Here is a 25,356-nt window from a genome sequence, read left to right as displayed (position 1 = left end):
TAGTTCCTCTTAAAGGTACATACACTACAATTCCTCCCCTTTTAGATAAATAGTACATAACATTTTAAGTAATCATTAAATAACATTTTTACAAGAACAATAATATACACATTTGCTGAAGTTAATCAATTACAAATTCAGTCTCTCTGGAGGCTTCCTGACTCGGTCCGGATAACGCCTCGGTGGTGCAGTAGGTTCTTTTGGCAAGGTCGATTCGGCCTCAATGCCAGTGTCGGGTTCATCTGGTTCCAGTATCACCGGATCGGAGGTAGATACTATGGGTATCTCTGCTTCATCACTAGGCGTATAGAGTTGTGGTGTAGGTTGTCCTTTTTCGGATGACTCTATGATCTGGTCAGCATGGCGCCTTATTATGCTTTCTCCAATGTCCACGGTATACATCAGCGGTCCTAGTCGTGTGCAAATAGTTCCAGGCTGCCATTTCTCGGTACGGTAGTCCCGGGCCAAAACTGGTTGACCTATCTGGAAGGTTCTAGTTCGCCTTTCATTCATGTTTTGAAATTGCCGGTTCTCTATGTCCCTTCTGACGTTTGGCTTGACCAAATCCAGCTGGCATCTTAGGCTTCTATTGAAAAACATCATGGCGGGGGTTTGGTTTGTAACCACATGTGTTGCATTCCTGTACGCAAACAAGAAGTTATCTACCTTATGTTGTAGATTTATGTCTTCATTACCCATGGCTTTTATGGCCTTCTTGAAGGTCTGGACAAACCTTTCAGCTAATCCATTGGTGGCGGGATGGTATGGGGCGGACATGTAGTGCTTAACCCCATTGTTTTTTAAGAACTTCCTGAATTCTTCAGATACAAATTGCGGTCCATTATCAGAACAGATCTGTTCAGGCAGCCCATTCCTGGCGAATATGGTCCTTAATACAGTGATGTTTTTTTCCGTGGTGGTGGAGGACATCTTTATTACCTCCGGCCATTTGGAGTGTGCATCCACCGCGATTAAGAACATTGAGTCCATAAATGGACCAGCAAAGTCGATATGTACCCTTTGCCATGGAGATGAGGGCCACTCCCATGGATGTAGAGGGGCTTGTGGTGTAGCGTTTTGGACCTTCTGGCATCCTAGGCAGCTCTTGGTCATTTCTTCGATGTCTCCATTGATACCTGGCCACCACACAAACGCTCTGGCTAAGTTCTTCATTTTCACTCCACCCAGATGCCCCTCGTGAAGCTCCTTTAGCACTCTATCCTTGAGTTTGGGTGGAATCACCACTCTGGATCCACACATCAAGGTTCCTCAGCACACTGACAGCTGTTCTCTTCTTTGCGAGAATGCTGGCAACAATGGTTCGCCATGTGCTGGCCATCCCTTCACCGTTAAATCGTAGACTCGTGAGAGAGTCGGGTCATTTAGTGTTTCCTTTTCAATGGTAGAATTTGTCACCGGTAGACATTCCACTATGGTCGAGTGGAACATCTCCACTGGGCCAACTGTAGGCGCCTCTTCCACCATTGGCAACGGTAGGCGCGATAACCCGTCAGCATTCCCATGCTGTTTTGTTCCTTTGTATTCTATGTCATATTGGTGTGCCCCTAGGAAAAGGGACCACCTCTGTAGCCTTTGCGCTGTCATAATGGGAACGCCCTTTTTAGGGTTGAATATGGAGACGAGGGGTTGATGGTCAGTCAACAAGGTAAATTTTTGTCCGTGTAGGTAATGGTTGAATTTCTTCACCCCCCACACCAGGCTGAGTGCCTCCCTGTCGATCTGGGCATAGTTACGCTCAGCTGAGTTCAATGAGCGTGACGCAAAAGCTATCGGCCGCTCCAAGCCATCAGGGAATCTATGCGATAATACCACTCTCACGCCGCAAGGGGATGCATCGCACGCCAGTCTGATTGGCAGTGATGGGTTGTAATGAGCCAACACTTCCCTGGACGTGATCAAGCCTTTGCATTTATGGAAGGCACGTTTACAGTCTTCGCTCTATTTCCAAACTACTCCCGTTTGTAGCAGTGCATTAAGAGGGTGCAGAACCGTCGACAAGTTTGGTAAAAATTTATGATAGTGACTAATCCCAGGAACGACCTTAATTGTGAGACATTTTCAGGCACTGGGGCCTTTACGACCGCTTCAATTTTTTCAGGTGACTTATGCAACCCTTCTTCGTTAATGACATGGCCACAATATGATATTTGTTTCTGGAAAAATTCGCACTTGGGGCGATTTGCTCGTAGCCTCGTGAGCACCTGCTCCAAGTTGGCAAGGTGCTCGTTGTCGTTTTCTCCTGTTACAAGGATGTCGTCTAGGTAGCATTGAGTCCCCGGAATCCCTTGCAGGACTTGCTCCATAGCTCTTTGCCAGATAGCCGGAGCTGATGCCACTCCGAAAACCAGTCAATTGTACTGGTACAGGCCTTTGTGTGTGTTTATCGTGAGATACTTTTTAGAGGCCTCCTCAACCTCCATCTGTAGATATACCTGTGCTAATTCAATTTTGGTGAAACGTTTCTCTCCGGATAGTGAGGCGAAAATATCTTCTATCCTCGGAAGAGGATACTGTACCGTGTGAAGAACCGGGTTTACAGTCACCTTGAAGTCCCCACAGATGCGAACTTTTCTCTGTTCTTCAGATTTATCATTATTCAACATTTTCTTCATGACCGGGAGGATGGGAGTTGCCCACTCGCTCCAATCTACCTTGGATAACACGCCTGCTTTTTCCAAATTCTCCAGCTCTGCCTCGACGGCTGGACGAATTGCGTATGGCACCGGCCTTGCCTTAAAAAACTTGGGAATTGCCGCATCTTCCACTTTTATTGAGGCAGTGGCGCCTTTCAGGGTTCCTAGTTCCTGTTGAAACACTTCTTTGGCGTTAACCAAGATTTCTTTTAATCGTCCAGGTATGACGTCATCATCGTTTTTTTCTTACTGGTCACCGTCAGTGCCTGAATGGAGTGCCAGTCTAAACGTATCTTTCTGATCCATTCACGTCCCAACAACGGTGGACCACCATCTTGCAGAACGTATAAATACAACTTCTGTATTTCCTTGCCGTTGTATACAACAGGCACCCTTATTTTCCCTCTGGGGTATACTTTCTGCCCTGTATATGTCTTCAAGATAATGGATGTGTCTTTCAAAGGTATATGCGGAAATAGCCGCTCGTAATCCCATCGACTCATGACGGTCAGAGCTGATCCTGTATCTAACTCCATTTTGACTGGGGACCCCGCTATCGTGAGGGTAACCCAAATGGTCTGGTAATCTTCTTTGGCAATTACATTATGTAATTTGAGACAGCTTAGTCTCTTGTTTCGGAGTCACTATCACTCTTCTGGTCTTCGGAGCTACTGTCCGTCATCATTTGTACCTTTCTGTACTTTTCCTTATTGACCTTTTTACTGTCAGCGGATTTCTTTCCAGATCTGCATACACGTGCAATGTGTCCCATCTTTCCGCATTGCCTGCATGCTTTGTCCTTGAACCAGCAGTCCTTCTGGTCATGGGTGGATCTGCCGCAGCAATAACATCTCTCGAAACCCCATGTCATTTCATGGGTGCCGAAGTCCTGTGGCTTTTGCTGTATCTCTGCAGCTCCTCTTGCTGCTGCTTCGTATGATACAGCCACACTGAAAGCCTTGTCCAGTGTCAAATCTTTCTCAGAAAGTAGTCTTTTCTGTGTTCCTTCGCTTAGGAGACCGCAGACGAATTTGTCTCGTAGAGAATCTGCCAGTCCTGCCCCGAATTGGCAGTGCTTTGACAGCTTTCGTAATTCGGTGAGGTAATCAGCGTTACTTTCATTCTTGTGCTGATTCCTCCTGAAGAATTTGAATTGTTCCGCTATCAGCAGCGGTGTTGGGTTTAAGTGCTCCTGTAAGGTATCAACAATCTCCTTAAAATTCTTGTCCATCGGTTTGGCTGGAGTGATCAAGTTTCGTAACAGCCCGTATGTCCTTGCGCCCATCAGATTTAGAAGTACCGATGCCTTTTTATCATCCGCTACTTCATTCGCCTTGCAATATACCTCCACTCTTTCCACATATGTGGTCCAATCTTCTATATCACTATCGAAAGCAGTAATATTGCCAGTCTTCGGCATCTTGAAAATCTAAAATGGCGCTTCCCGCGTTTTCCTCCGTCCCCGATGGATCAAAATGGCGCCTCCCGTGCTTTTCTTTCTTCCCCGCCGAGTTAAGATGGCGCCTCCCGCGCTTTCCCGCCACTGCCGCTGCTGCCAACGCTGTTCTCCGTGGTTCCCGTTGCGACCTGCAGCTTTTCGCAGTATTTCTATTTTTTTTTATATATCGCTTCAATAGTTTCTCCATTACTTGGAGAACCGTTCCCGTCGTGGAGCGGACCCTCTGGGACTTTCCCCTCCCTCTGCTCGGTCCGAACGCCGACCTGCTTTGCAGCACCGGCTGTGCCCTGAGTGCTCCACCCTCTCTCTCTCTTTGCTTCTGCTTCCCGACTCGCTGCCTGGCCCCGTTGCAGAGCCACCCGATCGAGCTCTAGCCCGCAGCAGCCCAGGAAGGATCAGTGCACTACCTGCCACCAGCCCGTTTAGCTGGTGAAACCACAGGTTTTTTTTCTTGCTTCTGGCTTCGATCTTCGTCTGAGGAATCGATCCCCTTGAGGTGCTGCCGAATTGCAGGTAAGTTCGTTTCTAACTCGTCGCCACTGTTAGATCCGTGTGTTAATGGAACACGGAATGCAGGAGTTGATTTAACAAGTGTTTACTGAACAAAGTCTGGAGGTGAACTAAAACTACACAAGACGCTACACAGGCTTATATACCCGAGTGGTCACTACTGGTACTACAGTATAGAGGGGCTTCAAAAACATAGTTCCTCTTAAAGGTACATACACTATACTTTTTCTGTTGCATGGTGTCAGAAATAGAAATCAAAGGGACATGATGCCCCACTCTGTTAATCAACTCTTTGACACATTTCCATTTCTTAATTTACAAAGATCACAACTCCATTAGTGAACAATGGATTGTCAGTCTGCCACTTTTTAGTGAGGCTTGAAAGGATTCACTGTGAAGCTACACCTGCCCATCTGTCTGTGTGTCAGTGTGTTTGGATTATGTTAGACAACAGTCCTAATATCTCGCCTACATCCATTACAATTTTTGAAATGTTAAATTGTACTTGGAAGAAGTTGAGTTTGAATCTGACAATTCTGAAATTGGGAGCTGTTTAATGATTTCTGTTTTTCACATAACTATATAGTGATGTGATCAGTCAAAGCAAATTAAAAGATGCTGCTATTTACTGAACACAACTGAATAATTCTACAAGGATGCTATCACAGTCTTCCTCAGTATTAACTACACCCCCCAATTTCGTGTCACCTGCAAATTTTGAAATTGTACTTCTGATTCCCAAGCGCAAATCATTCATGTAAATGGTGAACAACAGTGGTCCCAGCACCGATCCCCGTGGAACACCACTTCCCACCTTCCGCCCGTCTGAGTAAATACCTTTAACTCATCCCGTCACTATAACTGGACTTCTCTCCATTCCCGTGCCAAGGGAATTGCTGTACCAGGCGGGAGGGGAAACATTTGGGGACTCTCGATTCTCCACCAATTCCCATTCCCCTTCTTTCTGGTGGATAATGGAGGTGCCACTGTGTGCAATGTGCAAGTCAGTAAGAATTGTCAGCGAGGATTAATCAGCACTTTCTAATTGGAGATGTTAATCAGTGGAACTTTTCAGACAATGAATTGTAGATTTTGTACCAAAGATCAATTTAGGATTGAAGTAAAAGTTCATAATTTTATTGTAAAATAATTCACGGTCTCTCATCAGAAATTAAGGGGAAAGATCAGACAGCGGTTCTTAAATGAACACTGTAGACCCAACAAGTCAATCAGCTATATATGCAGAATATTAAACTCCAGCCTAGTTATAAAGGTTATTAATATCAGCAGAAACAAACCCCAACTGTCAGAATGAACATGGTTCAGTCCTGGACGTGATTAAGAGCAGAATCCAACCGCTGCAGTCACATGTGAACTCGCTGGTGTGTCAGCAAGTTGCATGAACGATTAAATGCCCTCTCACACACGGAGCAGGTGAACGGCCTCTCCTCTGTGTGAATTCGCTGGTGTGTCAGCAGTTTAGATGATCGATTAAATCCCTTCTCACACACGGAGCAGGTGAACGGCCTCTCCCCAGTGTGAACTCTCTGGTGTGTCAGCAGTTTGGATGACTGATTAAATCCCTTCCCACACACTGAGCAGGTGAATAGCCTCTCCACGATGTGAACTTGCCGGTGTGTTAACAGGTGGGATGACCGAGAGAACCCCTTCCCACACACGGAGCAGGTGAACGGCCTCTCCCCAGTGTGAACTCGCAGGTGTAGAATGAGGTTGGATGACTGCTTGAACCTCTTCCCACAGTGAGTGCAGCTGAATGGTCTCTCATCAGTGTGAACTCGCTGATGTGTTCAGAGAATGCACAAGCGAGTGAATCCCTTCTCACACACGGAGCAGGTGAACGGCCTCTCCCCAGTGTGACTGTTGATGAGTTTCCAGCTGAGCCGGGTAATGGAATCCCTTCCCACAGTCCCCACATTTCCATGGATTCTCCATGGTGCGGGTGTCCTTGTGTCTCTCCAGGTTGGACGATCGGTTGAAGCCTCGTCCACACACAGAACACGTGTACGGTTTCTCCCTGCTGTGAATGGTGCGATGTTTTTTCAGGCTGTGTAACTGGTTAAAGCTCTTTCCACCGTCAGTGAACTGGAACACTCTCACTCGGGTGTGTGTGTCTCGGTGCTTTTCCAGTCCACACTGATGGTTGAAATCTTTTCCCACAGACAGAATAGATGAACATTTCTCCTTCCACATTCAAAGGCCAATGATATTCGGGTCCTGATGAATGGAGTGACTCTGTCAGATCTTGATGTGATGTTTGGTTTGAGTTTGCAGTGTGTAAATGCTGCCCTTCTCACAGCCTGTAAAAGGAGTTTACAAAAGCCATCACTGTGAGTCCAGGATAGAAATTGACAAGATTCTCTCCTCCTGGTTCCTGGCCAAGGGGGCCGCGCATGCGCCCTGCTGCCCCCTGAGCCTCTCAAGATGGCGGCCGTTAACCCAGGCCTGTCACCGGGAGAAAGCCCTGCAGCTGCCGCCCCGCTCGGGGCAAACGCCCAGCCCGGAGGCTCTTGTTCGGGGCCTGAGGCCCACCCCGGGTGTTTGTGAAGCGGATAATGTTGAGTGTTTTAATAATGGGGCCTGGGGCCGCACTCGGGATGTGAGCAGCCCGCGTTCCCCCAGGGTTCATGAACCCGCTCCCTGAGCTCTCTCACCTAATGTGTCAGCGGCTGCTGCCAAGGCCCGTGCATGTTCAGCTCACCTTCAGTTGTTCAGGATTAAAGGTCAAGCCCCGCCCCTCACACACTCCGATTGGTTGGAGAACCCGCCGCCCGCTCGGTCCTCCAGCCCTGCCCCTCTCTTCCTAATGGTCTGGAGGTCCCGTCAATCACCCGAGCAGTGTGAGCTGAGCATGCGCGGACCTTGGCAGCAGCCGCTGACACATCAGGTGAGAGAGCTCAGGGAGCGGGCTCATGAACCCCGGGGGAGGCTGCGAGATTCTCAGCAGCTCAGCTCAGCTCTGCTCGGTGCTGTGTGAACGGGCTGCTCCACACCCCGGCTGCTCACGGGAAATGCCAGTGCGGAGGGCCCAGTGCAGAAGGCCCAGGGTGGAAGACCCAGAGGAGAGTGTCCTAGTCGGGAGGCCCAGCATGGAGGACCCCAGAAGCGGAGTCGGATGATGCTGTGGGTGAGCATGTTGTATGGTTTCTACAGGTCGAAGAACAGTCTCGGCCCCGCCTGTGCTCCATCTGGTAGCAGCTGTGAGGCTTTGTTTCGGTGATGGGATCGGGTTTGTGCGCCGCCATTTGGTGGAGGAAAGACAGACTGTTCCTATCTATAGTATGGTGCTTGAACAGCCATAAGATGGGAAAAGAGAGCGGGATAAAAGTAAAAAAGGAAATTAAAAGACAAAACAAGGTATATCGGCAAGGAATAACGAATGTCTTGATGGCTGGGTCCTGTGAGTGATAACAGCAAGAAGAAGGAAATTTGAGTAGTCGTTTTCCTCTTTTACGGGATTTGAGAAAGTGGTCAGCTTCTTTTCTGTGGAAAGGCTGAAGACTGTGGATAAGGATTATGACATTATATGGTTGGATAACATCAAGTGAAGACGAGGAGTTATTAGAGTGCCAATAGGACTGGTGTTGAACTGGTATTACTTGTTTTTGAAGAAGTTTCGGGTTCTGGTTAAAAGTAGTTTACTTGAAGTCTTAAGTGATTTTTTGATATGGTTGTGGGATTTTCTACATTGTGTTATTTAGTGTTAAAGCCTTCCTTAATCGAACGAATGCTCTAGTGAACACACGCATGCGGATACAAATATATGCACGCACGCACGCGTACACAATGGAACTTACGTTCGACCGAATGAAGGGCCCTCGCTCCCCAGGTGAAAGTCGGCTTGGTGAGCGTGAAGCCTGCTGGACAGATGAACGAACACATAGGCATGCACGCAGATAGAAACGGCACACATGTACACAGTCATGCACATGGAACTTACGCTTGAGCGAATGATCGGACGAATGGAGGAATGAATGACTGAATGATTGAACAATGCCAGTTGGACTGGCGTGTACGGATTCTTGGTTTATTAAATAGTTGCAGTTTGTACTGTAAACATTATTGATTTACCTGTAAAATTTAGTGTTGTATTTATATTGTTGACCATAATTGGTCAATGAATGTAATGGATTTACTATGTAACTGTTGAGTTGTATAAGTACTGCTGTACTTCAATGTAAAAATTTTTAAAAAAAGAACAGGTTATCCCAAGCAAAAATGAAGAGTTACGAGATTGCCAGTAGGACTGGTATGTATTGTTTTTTACTATGGGTACCTGTATTGTTGACATTGGTTTTGTCTGGAAAAATTTATTATTGTATTTGTACTGTTAATCCTAAAGCTGTTTTTTCTAAGGCTTAGCCTTATTGTGGTTAATGAATGTAATGGATTTATCATGTAATTGATGAATTGTAACAAGTACTAACAGATTTAAATAAAAGATTAATTAACAAAAAAAAAAGAACCCCGGGCTCAGGGAGCGGGTTCATGAACCCCGGGGGGACGCGGGCTGCTCACACCCCGAGCTCAGGGAGCGGGTTCATGAACCCCGGGGAGACGCGGGACGCTCACACCCCGAGCTCAGGGAGCGTGTTCATGAACCCCGGGGGGACGCGGGCTGCTCACACCCCGAGCTCAGGAAGCGGTTTCATGAACCCCGGGGGGACGCGGGCCGCTCACACCCCGAGCTCAGGGAGCGTGTTCATGAACCCCGGGGGGACGCGGGCCACTCACACCCCGAGCTCAGGGAGCGGGTTCATGAACCCCGGGGGGACGCGGGCCACTCACACCCCGAGCTCAGGGAGCGGGTTCATGAACCCCGGGGGGACGCGGGCTGCTCACACCCCGAGCTCAGGGAGCGGGTTCATGAACCCCGGGGGGACGCGGGCTGCTCACACCCCGAGCTCAGGGAGCGGGTTCATGAACCCCGGGGGGACGCGGGCTGCTCACACCCCGAGCTCAGGGAGCGGGTTCATGAACCCCGGGGGGACGCGGGCCGCTCACACCCCGAGCTCAGGGAGCGGGTTCATGAACCCCGGGGGGACGCGGGCTGCTCACACCCCGAGCTCAGGGAGCGGGTTCATGAACCCCGGGGGGACGCGGGCCGCTCACACCCCGAGCTCAGGGAGCGGGTTCATGAACCCCGGGGGGACGCGGGCCGCTCACACCCCGAGCTCAGGGAGCGGGTTCATGGATCCCGGGGGGACGCGGGCCGCTCACACCCCGAGCTCAGGGAGTGGGTTCATGAACCCCGGGGGGACGCGGGCCGCTCACACCCCGAGCTCAGGGAGCGGGTTCATGAACCCCGGGGGGACGCGGGCCGCTCACACCCCGAGCTCAGGGAGCGGGTTCATGGATCCCGGGGGGACGCGGGCCGCTCACACCCCGAGCTCAGGGAGCGGGTTCATGAACCCCGGGGGGACGCGGGCTGCTCACACCCCGAGCTCAGGGAGCGGGTTCATGAAACCCGGGGGGACGCGGGCCGCTCACACCCCGAGCTCAGGGAGCGGGTTCATCAACCCCGGGGGGACGCGGGCTGCTCACACCCCGAGCTCAGGGAGCGGGTTCATGAACCCCGGGGGGACGCGGGCCGCTCACACCCCGAGCTCAGGGAGCGGGTTCATGAACCCTGGGGGGACGCGGGCCGCTCACACCCCGAGCTCAGGGAGCGGGTTCATCAACCCCGGGGGGACGCGGGCTGCTCACACCCCGAGCTCAGGGAGCGTGTTCATGAACCCCGGGGGGACGCGGGCCTCTCACACCCCGAGCTCAGGAAGCGGTTTCATGAACCCCGGGGGGACGCGGGCCACTCACACCCCGAGCTCAGGGAGCGGGTTCATGAACCCCGGGGGGACGCGGGCTGCTCACACCCCGAGCTCAGGGAGCGGGTTCATGAACCCCGGGGGGACGCGGGCCACTCACACCACGAGCTCAGGAAGCGGTTTCATGAACCCCGGGGGGACGCGGGCCACTCACACCCCGAGCTCAGGGAGCGGGTTCATGAACCCCGGGGGACGCGGGCCACTCACACCACGAGCTCAGGGAGCGGGTTCATGAACCCCGGGGGGACGCGGGCTGCTCACACCCCGAGCTCAGGGAGCGGGTTCATGAACCCCGGGGGGACGCGGGCTGCTCACACCCCGAGTGCGGCCCCAGGCCCCATTATTAAAACACTCAACATTACCCGCCCACAACTACCCGCCAGTTTAAGACAGAAACTCTGGGACAACCAGGAAGTGCTGGGAAATCCCCAGCGAGTCAGGAAGCCGGACTCTCGGGAGGTTCCACACTGCTGGCTGCTCGTGTGTCACAGAAACATGGAAGATAGGAGCAGGAGTAGGCCATTCGGCCCCTCGAGCCTGCTCCGCCATTCAATGAGATCATGGCTGATCATCCAAATTCAGTACCCTGTCCCTGCCTTCTCTCCATATCCCTTGATCCCTTTAGCCTTTAGAAATATATCCAACTCCTTCTTGAATATATTTAATGAATTGGCCTCCACTGCCCTCTGTGGTAGAGAATTCCACAGGTTCACCACTCTCTGGGTGAAGAAATTCCTCCTCATCTCTGTCCTAAATGACTTACCCCTTATTCTTAGACTGTGACCCCTGGTTCTGGACTCCCCCGTCATCGGGAACATCCTTCCTGCATCTAGTCTGTCTAGTCCTGTTAGAATTTTGTAAGTTTCAATGAGATCCCCTCTCATTCTGCTAAACTCCAGCGAATATAAGCCCAATCGACCCAATCTCTCCTCATATGTCATTCCTGCCATCCCAGGTATCAGTCTCGTGAATCTTTGCTGCACTCCCTCCATAGCAAGAACATCCTCAGATAAGGTGACCACAACTGCACACAATACTCAAGTTGTGGTCTCACCAAGACCCTGTACAACTGCAGCAAGACATCCTCTCGCTATGAAGGCCAACATACCATTTGCCTTAACCGCCTGCTGCACCTGCATGCTTACCTTCAGCGACTGGTGCACAAGGACACCCAGGTCTCGCTGCAGTTCCCCTTCTCCCAATCTATTGCCATTCAGATAATAAGCTGCCTTCCTGTTTTTGCCACCAAAGTGGATAACCTCGCATTTATCCACATTATACTGCATCTGCCATGCATCTGCCCAATCACCCAACCTGTCCAAATCATACTGGAGTTTATCTGCATCCTCCTCACAGCACACACGCCCACCCAGCTTTGTGTTGTTTGCAAACTTGGAGATATTACATCTAGTTCCCTCGTCTAGATCATTAATATATATTGTGAATAGCTGGGGTCCTAGCACCGATCTCTGCGGTACCCCACTAGTCACTGCCTGCCACTCGGAAAAAGATCCGTTTATTTCAACTCTTTGCTTCTTGTCTGCCAACCAGTTCTCTATCTAAGTCAGTACCTTACCCCCAATCCCATGTGCTTTAAATTTACATGCTAATTTCTTATGTGGGACCTTATCAAAGGCCTTCTGAAAGTCTAAATACACCACATCCACTGCTTCTCCCTTATCTATTCTACCAGTTACATCCTGAAACAAATCCAGTAGATTAGTCAAGCACGATTTACCTTTTGTAAATCCATGTTCACTTTGTCCGATCCTGTCACTGTTTTCCAAGTGCTCTGCTATTACATCTTTTATAATGGACTCTAGCATTTTCCCTACTACTGATGTCAGGCTTACCAGTCTATAATTCCCCATTTTCTCTCTACCACCCTTTTTTGAATAGTGGGGTAAATATTTTGTTCTACAGAAGCACGGGGTTTATAGAAACATAGAAACATAGAAGATAGGAGCAGGAGCAGGCCATTCAGACCCCAGAGCCTGCTCCGCCATTCAATGCGATCATGGCTGATCATCCAAATGTACCCAGTCCCTGCTTTCTCCCCATATCCCCTGTGTCAGTGATCTCCCATCAGATTAATGTGCTTCTGCTGTGTGTGTGTTTAACAAAGTGCCCGAAGCAGTTCATAAGGTGGGGAACTAGTGAGTGCAGAACTGAACCCGTTCAGAGTCAGCACCTTCAGCGGAGGAGAGGGAGGGGAACCAGTGAGTGCAGAACTGAACTCAGCCAGAGTCAGCACCTTCAGGGGAGGAGAGGGAGGGGAACCAGTGAGTGTAGAACTGAACCCAGCCAGAGTCAGCACCTTCAGGGGAGGGGAACCAGTGAGTGTAGAACTGAACCCAGTCAAAGTCAGCACCTTCAGGGGAGGAGAGGGAGGGGAACCAGTGAGTCTAGAACTGAACCCAGCCAGAGTCAGCATCTTCAGGAGAGGAGAGGGGAACCAGTGAGTGTAGAACTGAACCCAGCCAGAGTCAGCACCTTCTGGGGCGGAGAGGGAGGGGAACCAGTGAGTGTAGAACTGACCCCAGCCAGAGTCAGCACCTTCAGGGGCAGAGTGGGAAGGGAACCTGTGAGTGTAGAACTGACCCCAGCCAGAGTCAGCACTGTTATGTTCATTAATAAATAGACATTCTTATTATGAACACAGCTAGCTTTTGCTAGACACTTTTATTGAGCACATGTGGACTTGTACAGCATCTTGTAGAGGCTTCCATCTTGACTGCTGCCTTGTGGGTAGCCTAGCCTCATGGGTAATGTAGTCTTAATATATATACAGCTGGGTAGTGTAGTCTTAATACATACAGCTATATACAGCTCTACACAGCTCTACGGCTCCACCTAGTGTCCACTATAGAATGACATGTTTTTGATCGTTACATCCCCCTTTCTTTGAGGTTTAACAAAATCAATATCAATCAACTTTCAAGAAAACAATAAAGATAATATCAGTAACACTTTTGTTAGTGCTCTATAAACATAAACATTTTCAAAACAGTCAACACATTTTCAAAGCTTTACATTGTACTCAAAGATTAAGTCTATCAGGCTCTTTTACTTCACGTGTGGATCTTCTCAACATGGGTAAGTCTGATGTGTCTTCATGAGATTGTTCTGGCGGTGAATGACAAGATGCAGTTGCGGCATTGTCATCAATCTGCTCTTGTATAGATCGAGGTCTCCTTGCGATCTTTGCTTGGAGAGGGTTTCAGTGTTTCCTTCACTCTTCATGCCATAACTCTCAATGTAATCAATGCACTCTCGAAAAACTGCTGGCAGCTGGATCCCATCATACAGCATAGTCCTCTCAGCAGCCTCGGCTAATGGAACACCAAAGATTGGCCTGAGGGAAGAAGGAGTATCCACCGGAACTGCTTCCTGCTCTGGTGCAGGCTTCTTCTTTTTCTTTTTCTCTTTCCACTACTTAACAACATCTGCTGCGGTTATATTTTTGGACTTTTTCTCCTTGTGTTTTTCCTCTTTGTGCTTTTCTTCCTTTGGCTTCTCTTTGACCTTAAAGTCTTTGTCTTTCTTCTTGGAGAAACTAGGCTTTTTGAAGACATGGATACCCTTTGGCCTTTTCATCCTTGATGGGCTCTCTGCTTCATCACCTGAGTCATCTGGTCTGCTTATGGCACAGTTTATATGGTAGACTCTCTTGACCAGTTCTAAGTCTTCACAAGCTTTGTCACCTAGTATCGAATCAAGTCTTTCAGCCACAACAGAAAACATGAGATGATGCACTTTGTCTTTGACTGTCACTTTAAGTCTGCATACACCTAAGCTATCTATTTTCTATCCATTATAGTTCTTCAGTAGTACTGACTTTTTCTGTATTTTGGGCTTTTCTTTCATATTGTTAATGTCACTCATACTGATTAAGTTTGCTTTTGCCCCAGTGTCTAGTTTCAAGGTAACTAATGCTCCATTTACCTGCAGTGGGCTCATCCATTTGTCCACTTTTACTGCATTGACTTTATGTTCAGCATTGTCCATTTCTGAGGGCTGCACATTTTCTGTATCTTTTTTGATATCGTCACATGACACCATTCCGACAAAAAATGTCTCACTTAAATCAGTGTCCTCAATTACATTAACTCGTTGCCCTTTCTTAGTTTGTACTTTTGAAAAGCATTGTTTGGCAAAGTGATTCTTTCCATTACACTTTGTGCACATTTTTCCAAACGCTGGGCATTGTCTTAACTGGTGTTTGTAACCACAGCATTTACAATTAAAAATGTCATCCTCCGATTGCTTTTCATTTCTGTTCTGCCCACGTTTCTTCCCCTTGTAGGGCACAGCACCGACAGCAGCATTTTCACTCATTACAATCGCATCATTATTGATTTCACTGAAAGTCTTCGCGTGCTTTCGAGCTAGCTCGCTGGTTTGGCATATTTTCACTGCATTTTCCAAATTTAGTTCGGTTTCTCTCAACAGACGTTCCCTGACTTTTTTATCATGAATACCAAACACAATCTGGTCACGAATCATGGATGATTTCAGCTCAGGGAAATTACATGTCTGTGCTTTCAGTTTCAGATCAGTTATAAAGCTAACAAAAGTCTCATTTTGTTGCTGTGTCCGAGAACGGAAGATGTATCTTTCATACGTCTCATTCTTTTTGGGAGAGCAATGTGCATCAAATTTTTTTAGCACATCTTCTAATTTTTCTCTGTTCTCCGCTGGATTAAATACAAATGTATTAAATACCTCTATCACCTGTGGGCCTGCAACCGTGAGCAGCAACACTATCTTCCTTGCATCTGGCTTCGTACCGAATCCGATGGCTGCAATGTAGAGTTCAAATTGCTGTTTAAAAGTCTGCCAGTTGTAGTCGATTTTTTCTGTGAGATTCAAATGCTCTGGTGGCTTCAAATTCTCCATGTTGCTTTTCACAATTTCAGCAGATCTTCACCACCCTGGTACCATGTTATGTTCATTAATAAATAGACATTCTTATTATGAACACAGCTAGCTTTTGCTAGACACTTTTATTGAGCACATGTGGACTTGTACAGCATCTTGTAGAGGCTTCCATCTTGACTGCTGCCTTGTGGGTAGCCTAGCCTCATGGGTAATGTAGTCTTAATAATATATATACAGCTGGGTAGTGTAGTCTTAATACATACAGCTATATACAGCTCTACGGCTCCACCTAGTGTCCACTATAGAATGACATGTTTTTGATCGTTACAAGCACCTTCAGGGGAGGAAAGGGAGAGGAACCAGTGAGTGTAGAACTGAACCCAGCCACAGTCAGCACCTTCAGGGGAGGAGAGAGAGGAACCAGTGAGTGTAGAACTGAACCCAGCCAGAGTCAGCACCTTCAGGGGAGGAGAGGAAGGGGAACCAGTGAGTGCAGAACTGAACCCAGCCAGAGTCAGCACCTTCAGGGGAGGAGAGGGAGGGGAACCAGTGAGTGTAGAACTGAACCCAGCCAGAGCCAGCACCTTCAGGAGAGGAGAGAGAGGGGAACCAGTGTGTGTAGAACTGAACCCAGCCAGAGTCAGCACCTTCAGGAGAGGAGAGAGAGAGGAACCAGTGAGTGTAGAACTGAACCCAGCCAGAGTCAGCACCTTCAGGGGAGGAGAGGGAGGGGAACCAGTGAGTGTAGAACTGAACCCAGCCAGAGTCAGTACCTAGAATTGTCTGTTCTGAATTTCTATCCTGTACTCTCAGTCATGTCTTTTGTAAACTCTTTTTACAGGGTATTAGAAGGGGAGGATTTGTAGATGGGAAACTCAAACCAAACATCACCTCAAGATCTGACAAAGGCTCTCGATACATTTGGACGTGAATAATATCGGCCTTTGAATGTGGACGGAGAATTGTTTTAACCAATTACAGAGCCTGAAAAATCATTGCACCGTTCACAGCGGGGAGAAACCGTACACGTGTTCTGTGTGTTGATGAGGCTTCAACTGATTATCCAACCTGGAGAGTCACAAGGACACCCGCACCATGGAGAAACTGTGGAAATGTGAGGACTGTAGGAAGGGATTCACTTGCCCGTCTGAGCTGAAAACACATCGCTACCGGCACACCGGGGAGAGGCCGTTCACCTGCTCCGTGTGTGGGAAGTGATTCACTAATTCATCCCACCTTCTGAGACACCAGCGAATTCACACTGACGAGAGACCTTTTAAATGCTCCAACTGTGCGAACTGCTTTAAAAGCTCTGAGGAACTGATTCAACACCAGCGAGTTCACACCGACGATAAACAATTCAGTTGCTCTCACTGTGGGAAGAGATTCAGGCAGTCATCCAATCTCATTGTACACCAACTGGGGAGAGGCCATTCATTTGCTGTATGTGTGGGAAGAGAGTCATTAAATCAACCAACCTGCTGACACACCAACGACTTCACAATGGGGAGAGGCCGTTCACCTGCTCCGTGTGTGGGAAGGGATTCACTTGTTCATCTACCCTGCTGACACACCAGCGAGTTCACACTGGGGAGAGGCTGTTTACCTGCTCCGTGTGTGGGAAGAGATTCAATCAGACATCCAACCTACTGACACACCAGCGAGTTCACAAGTGACTGCATGGGTTGGATTCTGCTGTTAATCACATCCAGGATTGAACCATGTTCATTCTCAGATTTGGGGTTTGTATCTGCTGATGTTAATATCCCTATAACTGGGCTGGAGTTTAATTTTCTGGATATACAGCTGATTGACTTCTCAGGGCTGCAGTGTCCCTTTGAGAACCGCTGTCTGTGAACTTTTCCCCTTAATTCAGGGACTTTGATCAGAAATTAGTTTACAAAAAAATTATGTATTTTACTTCAATCCTAAATTAATCTTTGGTACAAAATTTACAATTCAGTGTCTGAAAGTTTCCACTGATTTACATCTCCAATTAGAAAGTGCTGATTAATCCTCACTGACAATTCTTACTGACTTGCACATTACACACAGTGGCACCTCCATGATCCAGCAGAAAGAAGGGGAATGGGAATTGGTGGAGAATCGAGAGTCCCCTAATGTTGCCCCTCCCATCTGGTACAGCAATCCCCTCGGCACGGGAATGGAGACAAGTCCAGTTATAGTAACGGGCTGAGTTTAAGCCTTCTAGGCCTGTGGGCTTGGTTTATATCAGACAGGAGGAGATTGGTGTCAGTGACTGTGGGGTTGGTTTATATCAGACAGGAGGAGATTGGTGTCAGTGACTGTGGGGTTGGTTTATATCAGACAGGAGGAGATTGGTGTCTGTGACTGTGGGGTTGGTTTATATCAGACAGGAGGAGATTGGTGTCAGTGACTGTAGGGTTGGTTTATATCAGACAGGAGGAGATTGGTGTCAGTGACTGTGGGGTTGGTTTATATCAGACAGGAGGAGATTGGTGTCAGTGACTGAGGGGTTGGTTTATATCAGACAGGAGGAGATTGGTGTCAGTGACTGTGGAGTTGGTTTATATCAGACAGGAGGAGATTGGTGTCAGTGACTGGGGCTGGTTTATATCAGACAGGAGGAGAATGGTGTCAGTGACTGTGGGTGATGTGCCTCAATAATTCCGAGACTCGATGTTAGCGAAACAAAACAAGGCTTTTATTAACTTAGAAAGTAACACATAAGAGAGAGAGGTATCTTCCTTCTGGAGACTGAGGCCAGACTGAGTTGGTTACAAAAGGGGCCAGGTATGGGCGGAGCCCTACACACACAGCACATTCCAGCACATTCCAATAAACAATACAATGAGGACTGGGGGAAGGGAAATGACACTGAAACCGACCACAGTCACAGGCAGTGATGAATGGAATATTTCATCACATTCACCCCTTCTATAGATTTAGTCTGTTCGGGGGTTTGATAGTCCTCTGCGACCGACGTGGCTGTTGTGGTGCCGCGGGTGTCGGCTGGGTGTCCCCGGTAGTCTCCTGGGTCTCTGCCGGGGGTGCCGCCAGGGTTGTTGAAGGGGTAGTTGGTGGGGGTGCCATTGGTCGATGTTCTTCCGGGGGTGATGAAAGAGTAGTGGGTGGGTAAGAGTTGCTGTGATCGTTGTTGCTGCTATTGCCGTGGTTGTTGTCGATGCCGGCTGGGGCGACGTCTTTAATGGACACGGTGTCCTCCCTTCCGTCGGCGTGCCGGACATATGCGTATTGAGGGTTGGCGTGGAGTAGGTGTACTGGCTCCACGAGAGGGTCCGTCTTGTGGCCCCTCACATGCCTTCGCACGAGTACCGGACCTGGGGTGGAGAGCCATGACGGCATGGATACGCCTGAGGTGGATTTCCGGGGAAAGACAAACATTCGTTCATGAGGCGTGGCATTAGTGGCAGTACACAATAGCGACTGTATCGAATGGAGCACATCTGAGAGGACTTCCTGCCAGCGGGAGATAGGGAGGCCCTTGGTCCTTAGAGCTAGAGTGACTGCTTTCCATACTGTCCCGTTCTCTCGCTCCACTTGGCCGTTACCCCGGGGGTTGTAGCTGGTGGTACGGCTCGTGGCGATCCCCTTGGACAGCATGTACTGGCATCGCTCTTCACTCATGAAGGACTCCCCCCTATCCGTATGGATGTAGCTCGGCATACCGAACAGGCAGAACAGGCTGTTGAGGCATTTAATGACTGTGGCGCTGGTCATGTCTGGGCAGGGGAAGGCGAATGGGAACCGGGAGTATTCGTCCACAATGTTCAGGAAGTAAACATTGCGGTCGACGGATGGGAGGGGGCCCTTGAAATCTAAGCTGAGCCACTCAAAGGGCCATGTAGCTTTGATTAAGTGGGCTCTATCTGGGTGGTAGAACCGAGGCTTGCACTCAGCACAAGTGCGGCAGTTCCTGGTCAGAGACCGAACTTCCTCAATCGAGTAGGGTAAGTTACGGGACTTTATGAAGTGGAACAGCCGCGTGACCCCTGGGTGGCAGAGGTCGTTGTGGAGGGTCTGTAGCCGATCCCCGGTGGCGCTGGCACACATCCCTCGTGAGAGGGCGTCAGGGGATTTGTTAAGGGCCCCTGGCCGGTAAATGATGTCGTACTCGAAGGTGGAGAGCTCGATCCGCCACCTAAGAATCTTATCATTTTTAATCTTCCCCCTCTGTTTATTATTGAACAGAAACGCTACCGACCGCTGGTCGGTAAGTAGGGTGAAGCGTTTGCCGGCTAGGTAGTGGCGCCAGTGGCGCACTGCCTCCACGATGGCTTGGGCCTCCTTTTCCACGGAGGAGTGTCTGATCTCGGGCCCTTGGAGGGTCCTCGAGAAGGAAGCTACGGGCCGCCCCACCTGGTTGAGGGTGGCCGCCAAGGCGAAGTCAGACGCATCACTTTCCACTTGAAATGGAGTGTTCTCGTCCACTGCCTGTAGCGTGGCCCACTCAATATCCTGCTTAATGCTTTTGAAGGCGGCGTGGGCCTCAGCAGAGAGCGGAAAAGAGGATGCTTTCAAGAGGGGGCGGGCTTTGTCGGAGTAGTTGGGGACCCATTGGGAATAATAAGAAAATAACCCCAGGCACCTTTTCAGGGCTTTGGGAGTGTTGGGCAGGGGCAGCTCCCATAGGGGGCGCAATCGGTCGGGGTCTGGTCCGATTTCCCCATTCTCCACCACGCTGCCTAGTATGCAGAGGCGCGTGGTGTTGAAAATGCACTTGTCCTCGTTGTAGGTGAGGTTGAGTTTTTGTGCGGTTTCCAGGAACCTCTCGAGGTTCGAGTCGTGATCCTACTGATTGTGGCCGCAGATGGTGACGTTGTCGAGGTAGGGGAAGGTTGCCTGCAAGTGGTGGTCATCGACCATGCGGTCCATCTCCCTCTGAAAAACCGAGACCCCATTCGTCACCCCAAAGGGGACTCTGAGGAATTGGTAGAGGCATCCGTTCGCCTCGAAGGCGGTGTACGGGCGGTCCTCTGGTCTGATAGGGAGCTGGTGGTACGCTGACTTGAGGTCGATGGTGGAGAACACCCGGTATTGGGTGATTTGGTTCACCATTTCTGATATGCGGGGTAGCGGGTAGGCATCTAGTTGGGTGTACCTGTTGATCGTTTGACTATAGTCGATCACCATCCGTTTCTTCTCGCTACCCCTTACCACTACCACTTGGGCGCGCCACGGGCTGTTGCTGCGTTCAATAATGCGCTCTTTCAGGAGCCTGTCTACCTCGGTCGCGATAAACCGCCTGTCCTCCCAGCTGTACCTCCTGCTTTTGGTCGCTATTGGCCGGCAGTTAGGGGTAAGTTCGCGAATAGCGAAGGCGGCTTTACCTTCAGGGTAGCCAGACCGCACACTGTGAGGGGCGGCTGGGACCCACCGTACTTGAGCGTGATGCTTTGGTGGTTGCACTGGAAATCCAGGCCCAAGATCACGCTCGCACATAGGTTCTTCATGATTAATACTTTAAAATTATCGTATACAGTTCCGTTAACACCCAATTGTACCGTGCAGTAACCCAGAATGGTCGATGTCTGGGTTTTATCAGCCATAGAGATGGTACCCTGAGCAGGGACCACCTTTAGGGAGAGTTGCTGTGCCAGTTCAGGGTGGATAAAACTCTCCGTGCTTCCACTGTCAATTAAACATTTAACCCGGCACCCGTTTACCTCGATGTCCACCATTGATTTGGATAGCGGGTGCGGCCTGGTCTGGTCCACTGTGACCGATGCCACTGTAGGGCCCTGATCGATACAAGATGGCGTCCACGCTGTCTGCTCATAAGATGGCGGACCCCACGAGGTCGGGCAAGATGGCGTCCAAGATGGCCGCTCCCACGGCGCACACGCGGCGGTGGCGGGTTTTCCGGCGGTTGGTTTTCCGGCGGGGTTCCCTCTGCACACCTTCCCAAAGTGCCCCTTCTTACCGCACTTAAAGCAGGTGGTGCCTTTCGCCGGGCACAGTTTTCTGGTGTGTTTTGGCTGCCCGCAGAAGTAGCAGTTGGGTCCCTGACGCGTCGCGGCTGTCGTAGGGCTTCTGGGGGGAGAGCGGGGCCCCGCCGGTGTCGGGCTGCCGGGCGGGGAAGATGCCTTCCAAGATGGCGGCGCCCTCGGTGCACACGTGGCGGTGTGGATGGCGCGGGCTGAAGAGTAGGCGTCCGAGTTTCTCTGGGCCACATCCAGGGATCGCGCGGTGTCCGCAGCCTGTTTCAGGTCCAACCCCGTTTTTTCCAGCAGTCTTTGCCGGATGTAAGTGGAGCTGAGGCCTGTGATAAAGGCATCGTGAACAAGCTCGTCAGTGTACACTGCGGCTTTTACATCTCGGCACTTACAGTCTTTGCCAAGCATTTTCAGGGTGCTTAGGAACTCCTCCACCGATTCCCCAGGTCGCTGTGCGCGAGTAGCGAGCAGATGCCTAGCATACACCTCATTCGTAGGCTGCTGGTAATGCGCCTTTAAGATGTCGCAGGCGGCCAGGTACGTATCGGCGTCTTGGATGAGGGGGTAAACCCGGTGGCTTACCCAATTCCGCAGAATTCCGAGTCTCATCCTCGCAGCGTCCGTAGCATCTTTGACGGCTGCGGAATTGTCCAGGAAGAATTCCATACACTCAAACCAGTGTCTGAAGCGTGCTGATGCGTCCGGAGCATGTTGATCCAAATCCAAACATTCGGGTTTCAGGAGTTGATCCATAGTGTTGAAAAATAAGTCAATAAAATTGATGTGCCTCAATAATTCCGAGACTCGATGTTAGCGAAACAAAACAAGGCTTTTATTAACTTAGAAAGTAACACGTAAGAGAGAGAGGTATCTTCCTTCTGGAGACTGAGGCCAGACTGAGCTAGCTTACAAAAGGGGCCAGGTATGGGCGGAGCCCTACACACACAGCACATTCCAGCACATTCCAATAAACAATACAATGAGGACTGGGGGAAGGGAAATGACACTGAAACCGACCACAGTCACAGGCAGTGATGAATGGAATATTTCATCACAGTGGGTTTGGTTTATATCAGACAGGAGGAGATTGTTGTCAGTGACTGGGTTTGGTTTATATCAGATGGGAGGAGATTGGTGTCAGTGACTGTGGGGCTGGTTTATATCAGACAGGAGGAGATTGGTGTCAGTGACTGTGGGGTTGGTTTATATCAGACAGGAGGAGATTGGTGTCAGTGACTGTGGGGTTGGTTTATATCAGACAGGATAAGATTGGTGTCAGTGACTGTGGAGTTAGTTTATATCAGACAGGAGGAGATTGGCGTCAGTGTCTGGGGCTGGTTTATATCAGACAGGAGGAGATTTGTGTCAGTGAGTGTGTGGTTGGTTTATACCAGACAGGAGGAGATTGGCGTCAGTGTCTGGGGTTGGTTTATATCAGACAGGAGGAGATTGGTGTCTGTGACTGTGGGGTTAGTTTATATCAGACAGGAGGAGGTTGGTGCCAGTGACTGGGGTTGGTTTATATCAGACAGGAGGAGATGGGTGTCAGTGACTGTGGGTTAGTTTATGTTTCAGTGACTGTGGGGTTGGTTTATATCAGACAGGATACACTAGTCAAAGTTGGAGATATATATTATATAATGTGTCAAAGAGTTGATTAACAGAGTGGGGAATCATCTCCCTTTGATTTCTATTTCTGACTCCAGGCAACAGAAAAAGGTCATTACAACACGCCATAAACAGACTCTTCAGGTGTGAGACATCAGACTTCAGAACAATACGTCTGCCAGCTATGGCCACAAACCTCAGTACAGTCGAACTTTCAGTAGCTGCAGCCCTGATTAAATAACTAGTAGTTTAACATGTCTAGTAGAGCTATTGGGCCAGAAATTCCAGGCCAGAAGCGTGAGTACGGTCGGGTTACTCACGCATCTGGCCGTTGGAAATGCCAGCGTTCAGCAGGAACAGCGCATGCGGGGAACGCCGGCATTTCCAGACCCGAGGTCTATTCACAGCGCGTGCGACTGCACAGGCAGCGCTTGCGCAGTGAACTTTGTAGATTTCACTGATGGATTCAGTGAGGGTAAGTCCCTAGAACTTACACTTGAAAAAAGCAAGTGTAAAGTTGTTCATTGGCTGGGGAAGGAGATATATTTTATGGAGGAGCTTATGAAATGCAATATTTAGGTTTGGGAAAGGGAGGGAAGTTATTTTAAGAAATTTTAAGTAAGTTTTAAACTTTAATTTTTTTTTTTTAAACGGGTTTTCAGAACGGTAGGTAGAAGGAGCAATTGTGGCTGTGTGAATGGAATGTGAGAATGAGTTATGTATGTATGTCCACATATATTCCTTTACGTATATGTATGTATGTTTTATATTCCTTTACTAATGTGTATGAATGTATATTTTTAATTATGATTTTCCAATAAGTTACTTTCTCTGAAAGTCATAATTAAATAATACATTCATACACATAAGTAAAGGAATATATACATAACACGCAAAGGAATATGTACAGACATACATACTTTCAGAAGCTCCACGATAAGAAATATCTTCCTCCGCAGCCTCTGGAGCAACTGTACCCATGCTTTTTTCATGTGTAAGTTGTAATGACTGGACCTCACTGAAAGCATTAATGAAAGCGGCGAATTATACTGCGCACGCGCTGCCTGTGCAGTCGCACGCGTTCTGCCTCTGAACCCCTTCGTTCAGAGGACAGGAAATGCCGGTTTTCCCCACATGCACTGTGCATGCTGAAAACCGGCATTTCATCCGGCCAGATGCGTAAGTACCCCGACCGTACTAGCGCATTTGGAAGGGAATTACTGGGCCAACATTTTACATGTCAATAAAATAAAAAATTTAACAATTGCACGACTTGCCCCCTCGCATCTGCGACTGAGGGTCCAAGGAGGTGCATTGCGCAAGAGGTCATCATCGTACGTACCCTCACACTGTTCCCTTTGGGGAACTGTATGAAGTGGTGGAAGGATTTATGGCCGTGATTAACGCTCATTCCGTGACCGTAACCATCTTTGAACCAGCCATTAGGGTGGTTAGTCCTATGGCGGGAGGGTTTTACGGGCTCCCACAACCCATCTGAGGGGGGGGGGCCACCAACACCCACGGACGCAAGTATCCCGCTGGATGTCCACCCAGAATTTAAAGTTGGAGCTCCGACTCCACTTGCCGGGACTGTCTGGAGTGGGGTTCAAAACCCTACTCCTTCTGGCCCAGCGGCGGGGATGCTTACTGCTACGCAAAAGGCCCACTCCGCACAAAAGGTGACACCCATACGTTTCCTGCGCCTTTTCCCTCCCCGTGACTGGAGCCCTATGCTGCCATTTCACGTTGCTAATTGGATTGGGCCTTTGTCATAGCGGTAGGATCCCTGCCGCTGGGCCAGATCAGGGTAGGGTTTCGAACCCCACTCCAGACAGTCCCGGCAAGTGGAGTCAGAGCTCCGGCTCTAAATTCTGGGTTGACATCCAGTGGGATATTTGCGTCCGTGGGTGTGGGTGGCCCCCCCTCCTTGTATAGCTTGTGGTAGCCCGTAAAACCCTCCCGCCATAGGACTAACCGCCCTAATGGCTGGTTCAAAGGTGGTTACGGTCACGGAATGAGCGTTAATCATGGCCATAAATCCTTCCAGCACTTCATACAGTTCCCCAAAGGGAACAGTGTGAAGACACGTATGACGACGACATTGCTAAATAAAGAAATGGAATTTAAAAAATTCTTTTAGGGCTTTTAAAAGTCTTTAAATTGCTTTAATTCTCTTTAAAACTACTTCAGATTACTCAAAATAATGTAAACATTTTAAAAAGTTTATAAAAGTTACCAAAATCTTCAAAAAACTTCCAAAAATCTATTTAAACTGCTGCTTTGCATGTAAAAATCTTTAGCAGCTTGACAGAAACATTGGGGGCGTGTCCAGTGAAACTGAGACCTCAAGGGGCGTGTCTCACTTACACTGCACGCTCCTGGCTTCGCACTGGCTGCACTCCTGGGCGGCGTGACGTCATACGCTGCCCGGGAATGTGCTTTCTATTTCTGCAAGTTCAGGCGTC

General features: G+C 49.3%; 1 protein-coding gene across 1 annotated transcript in view; it reads left to right on the top strand.

The window, feature by feature from the left end:
* LOC147119182 (uncharacterized) overlaps positions 1-17,183 on the top strand; it is a 62,343-nt gene extending 45,160 nt beyond the window's left edge. The window contains exons 4-5 of the mRNA XM_085984902.1: positions 16,571-16,738; positions 16,804-17,183. Of these exons, the coding sequence (XP_085841028.1) occupies positions 16,571-16,738; positions 16,804-17,020 (385 nt within the window). The 3' untranslated portion in view covers positions 17,021-17,183. The remainder of the gene's footprint in view (positions 1-16,570; positions 16,739-16,803) is intronic.
* The last annotated feature ends 8,173 nt before the right edge of the window (positions 17,184-25,356 follow it).

This window comes from Somniosus microcephalus, chromosome 4 (assembly GCF_052327205.1).
Source record: "Somniosus microcephalus isolate GS21.2 chromosome 4, FLI_Smic_1.0, whole genome shotgun sequence".
Taxonomy (NCBI): domain Eukaryota; kingdom Metazoa; phylum Chordata; class Chondrichthyes; order Squaliformes; family Somniosidae; genus Somniosus; species Somniosus microcephalus.
This window is presented reverse-complemented; position numbering and strand designations above follow the sequence as displayed.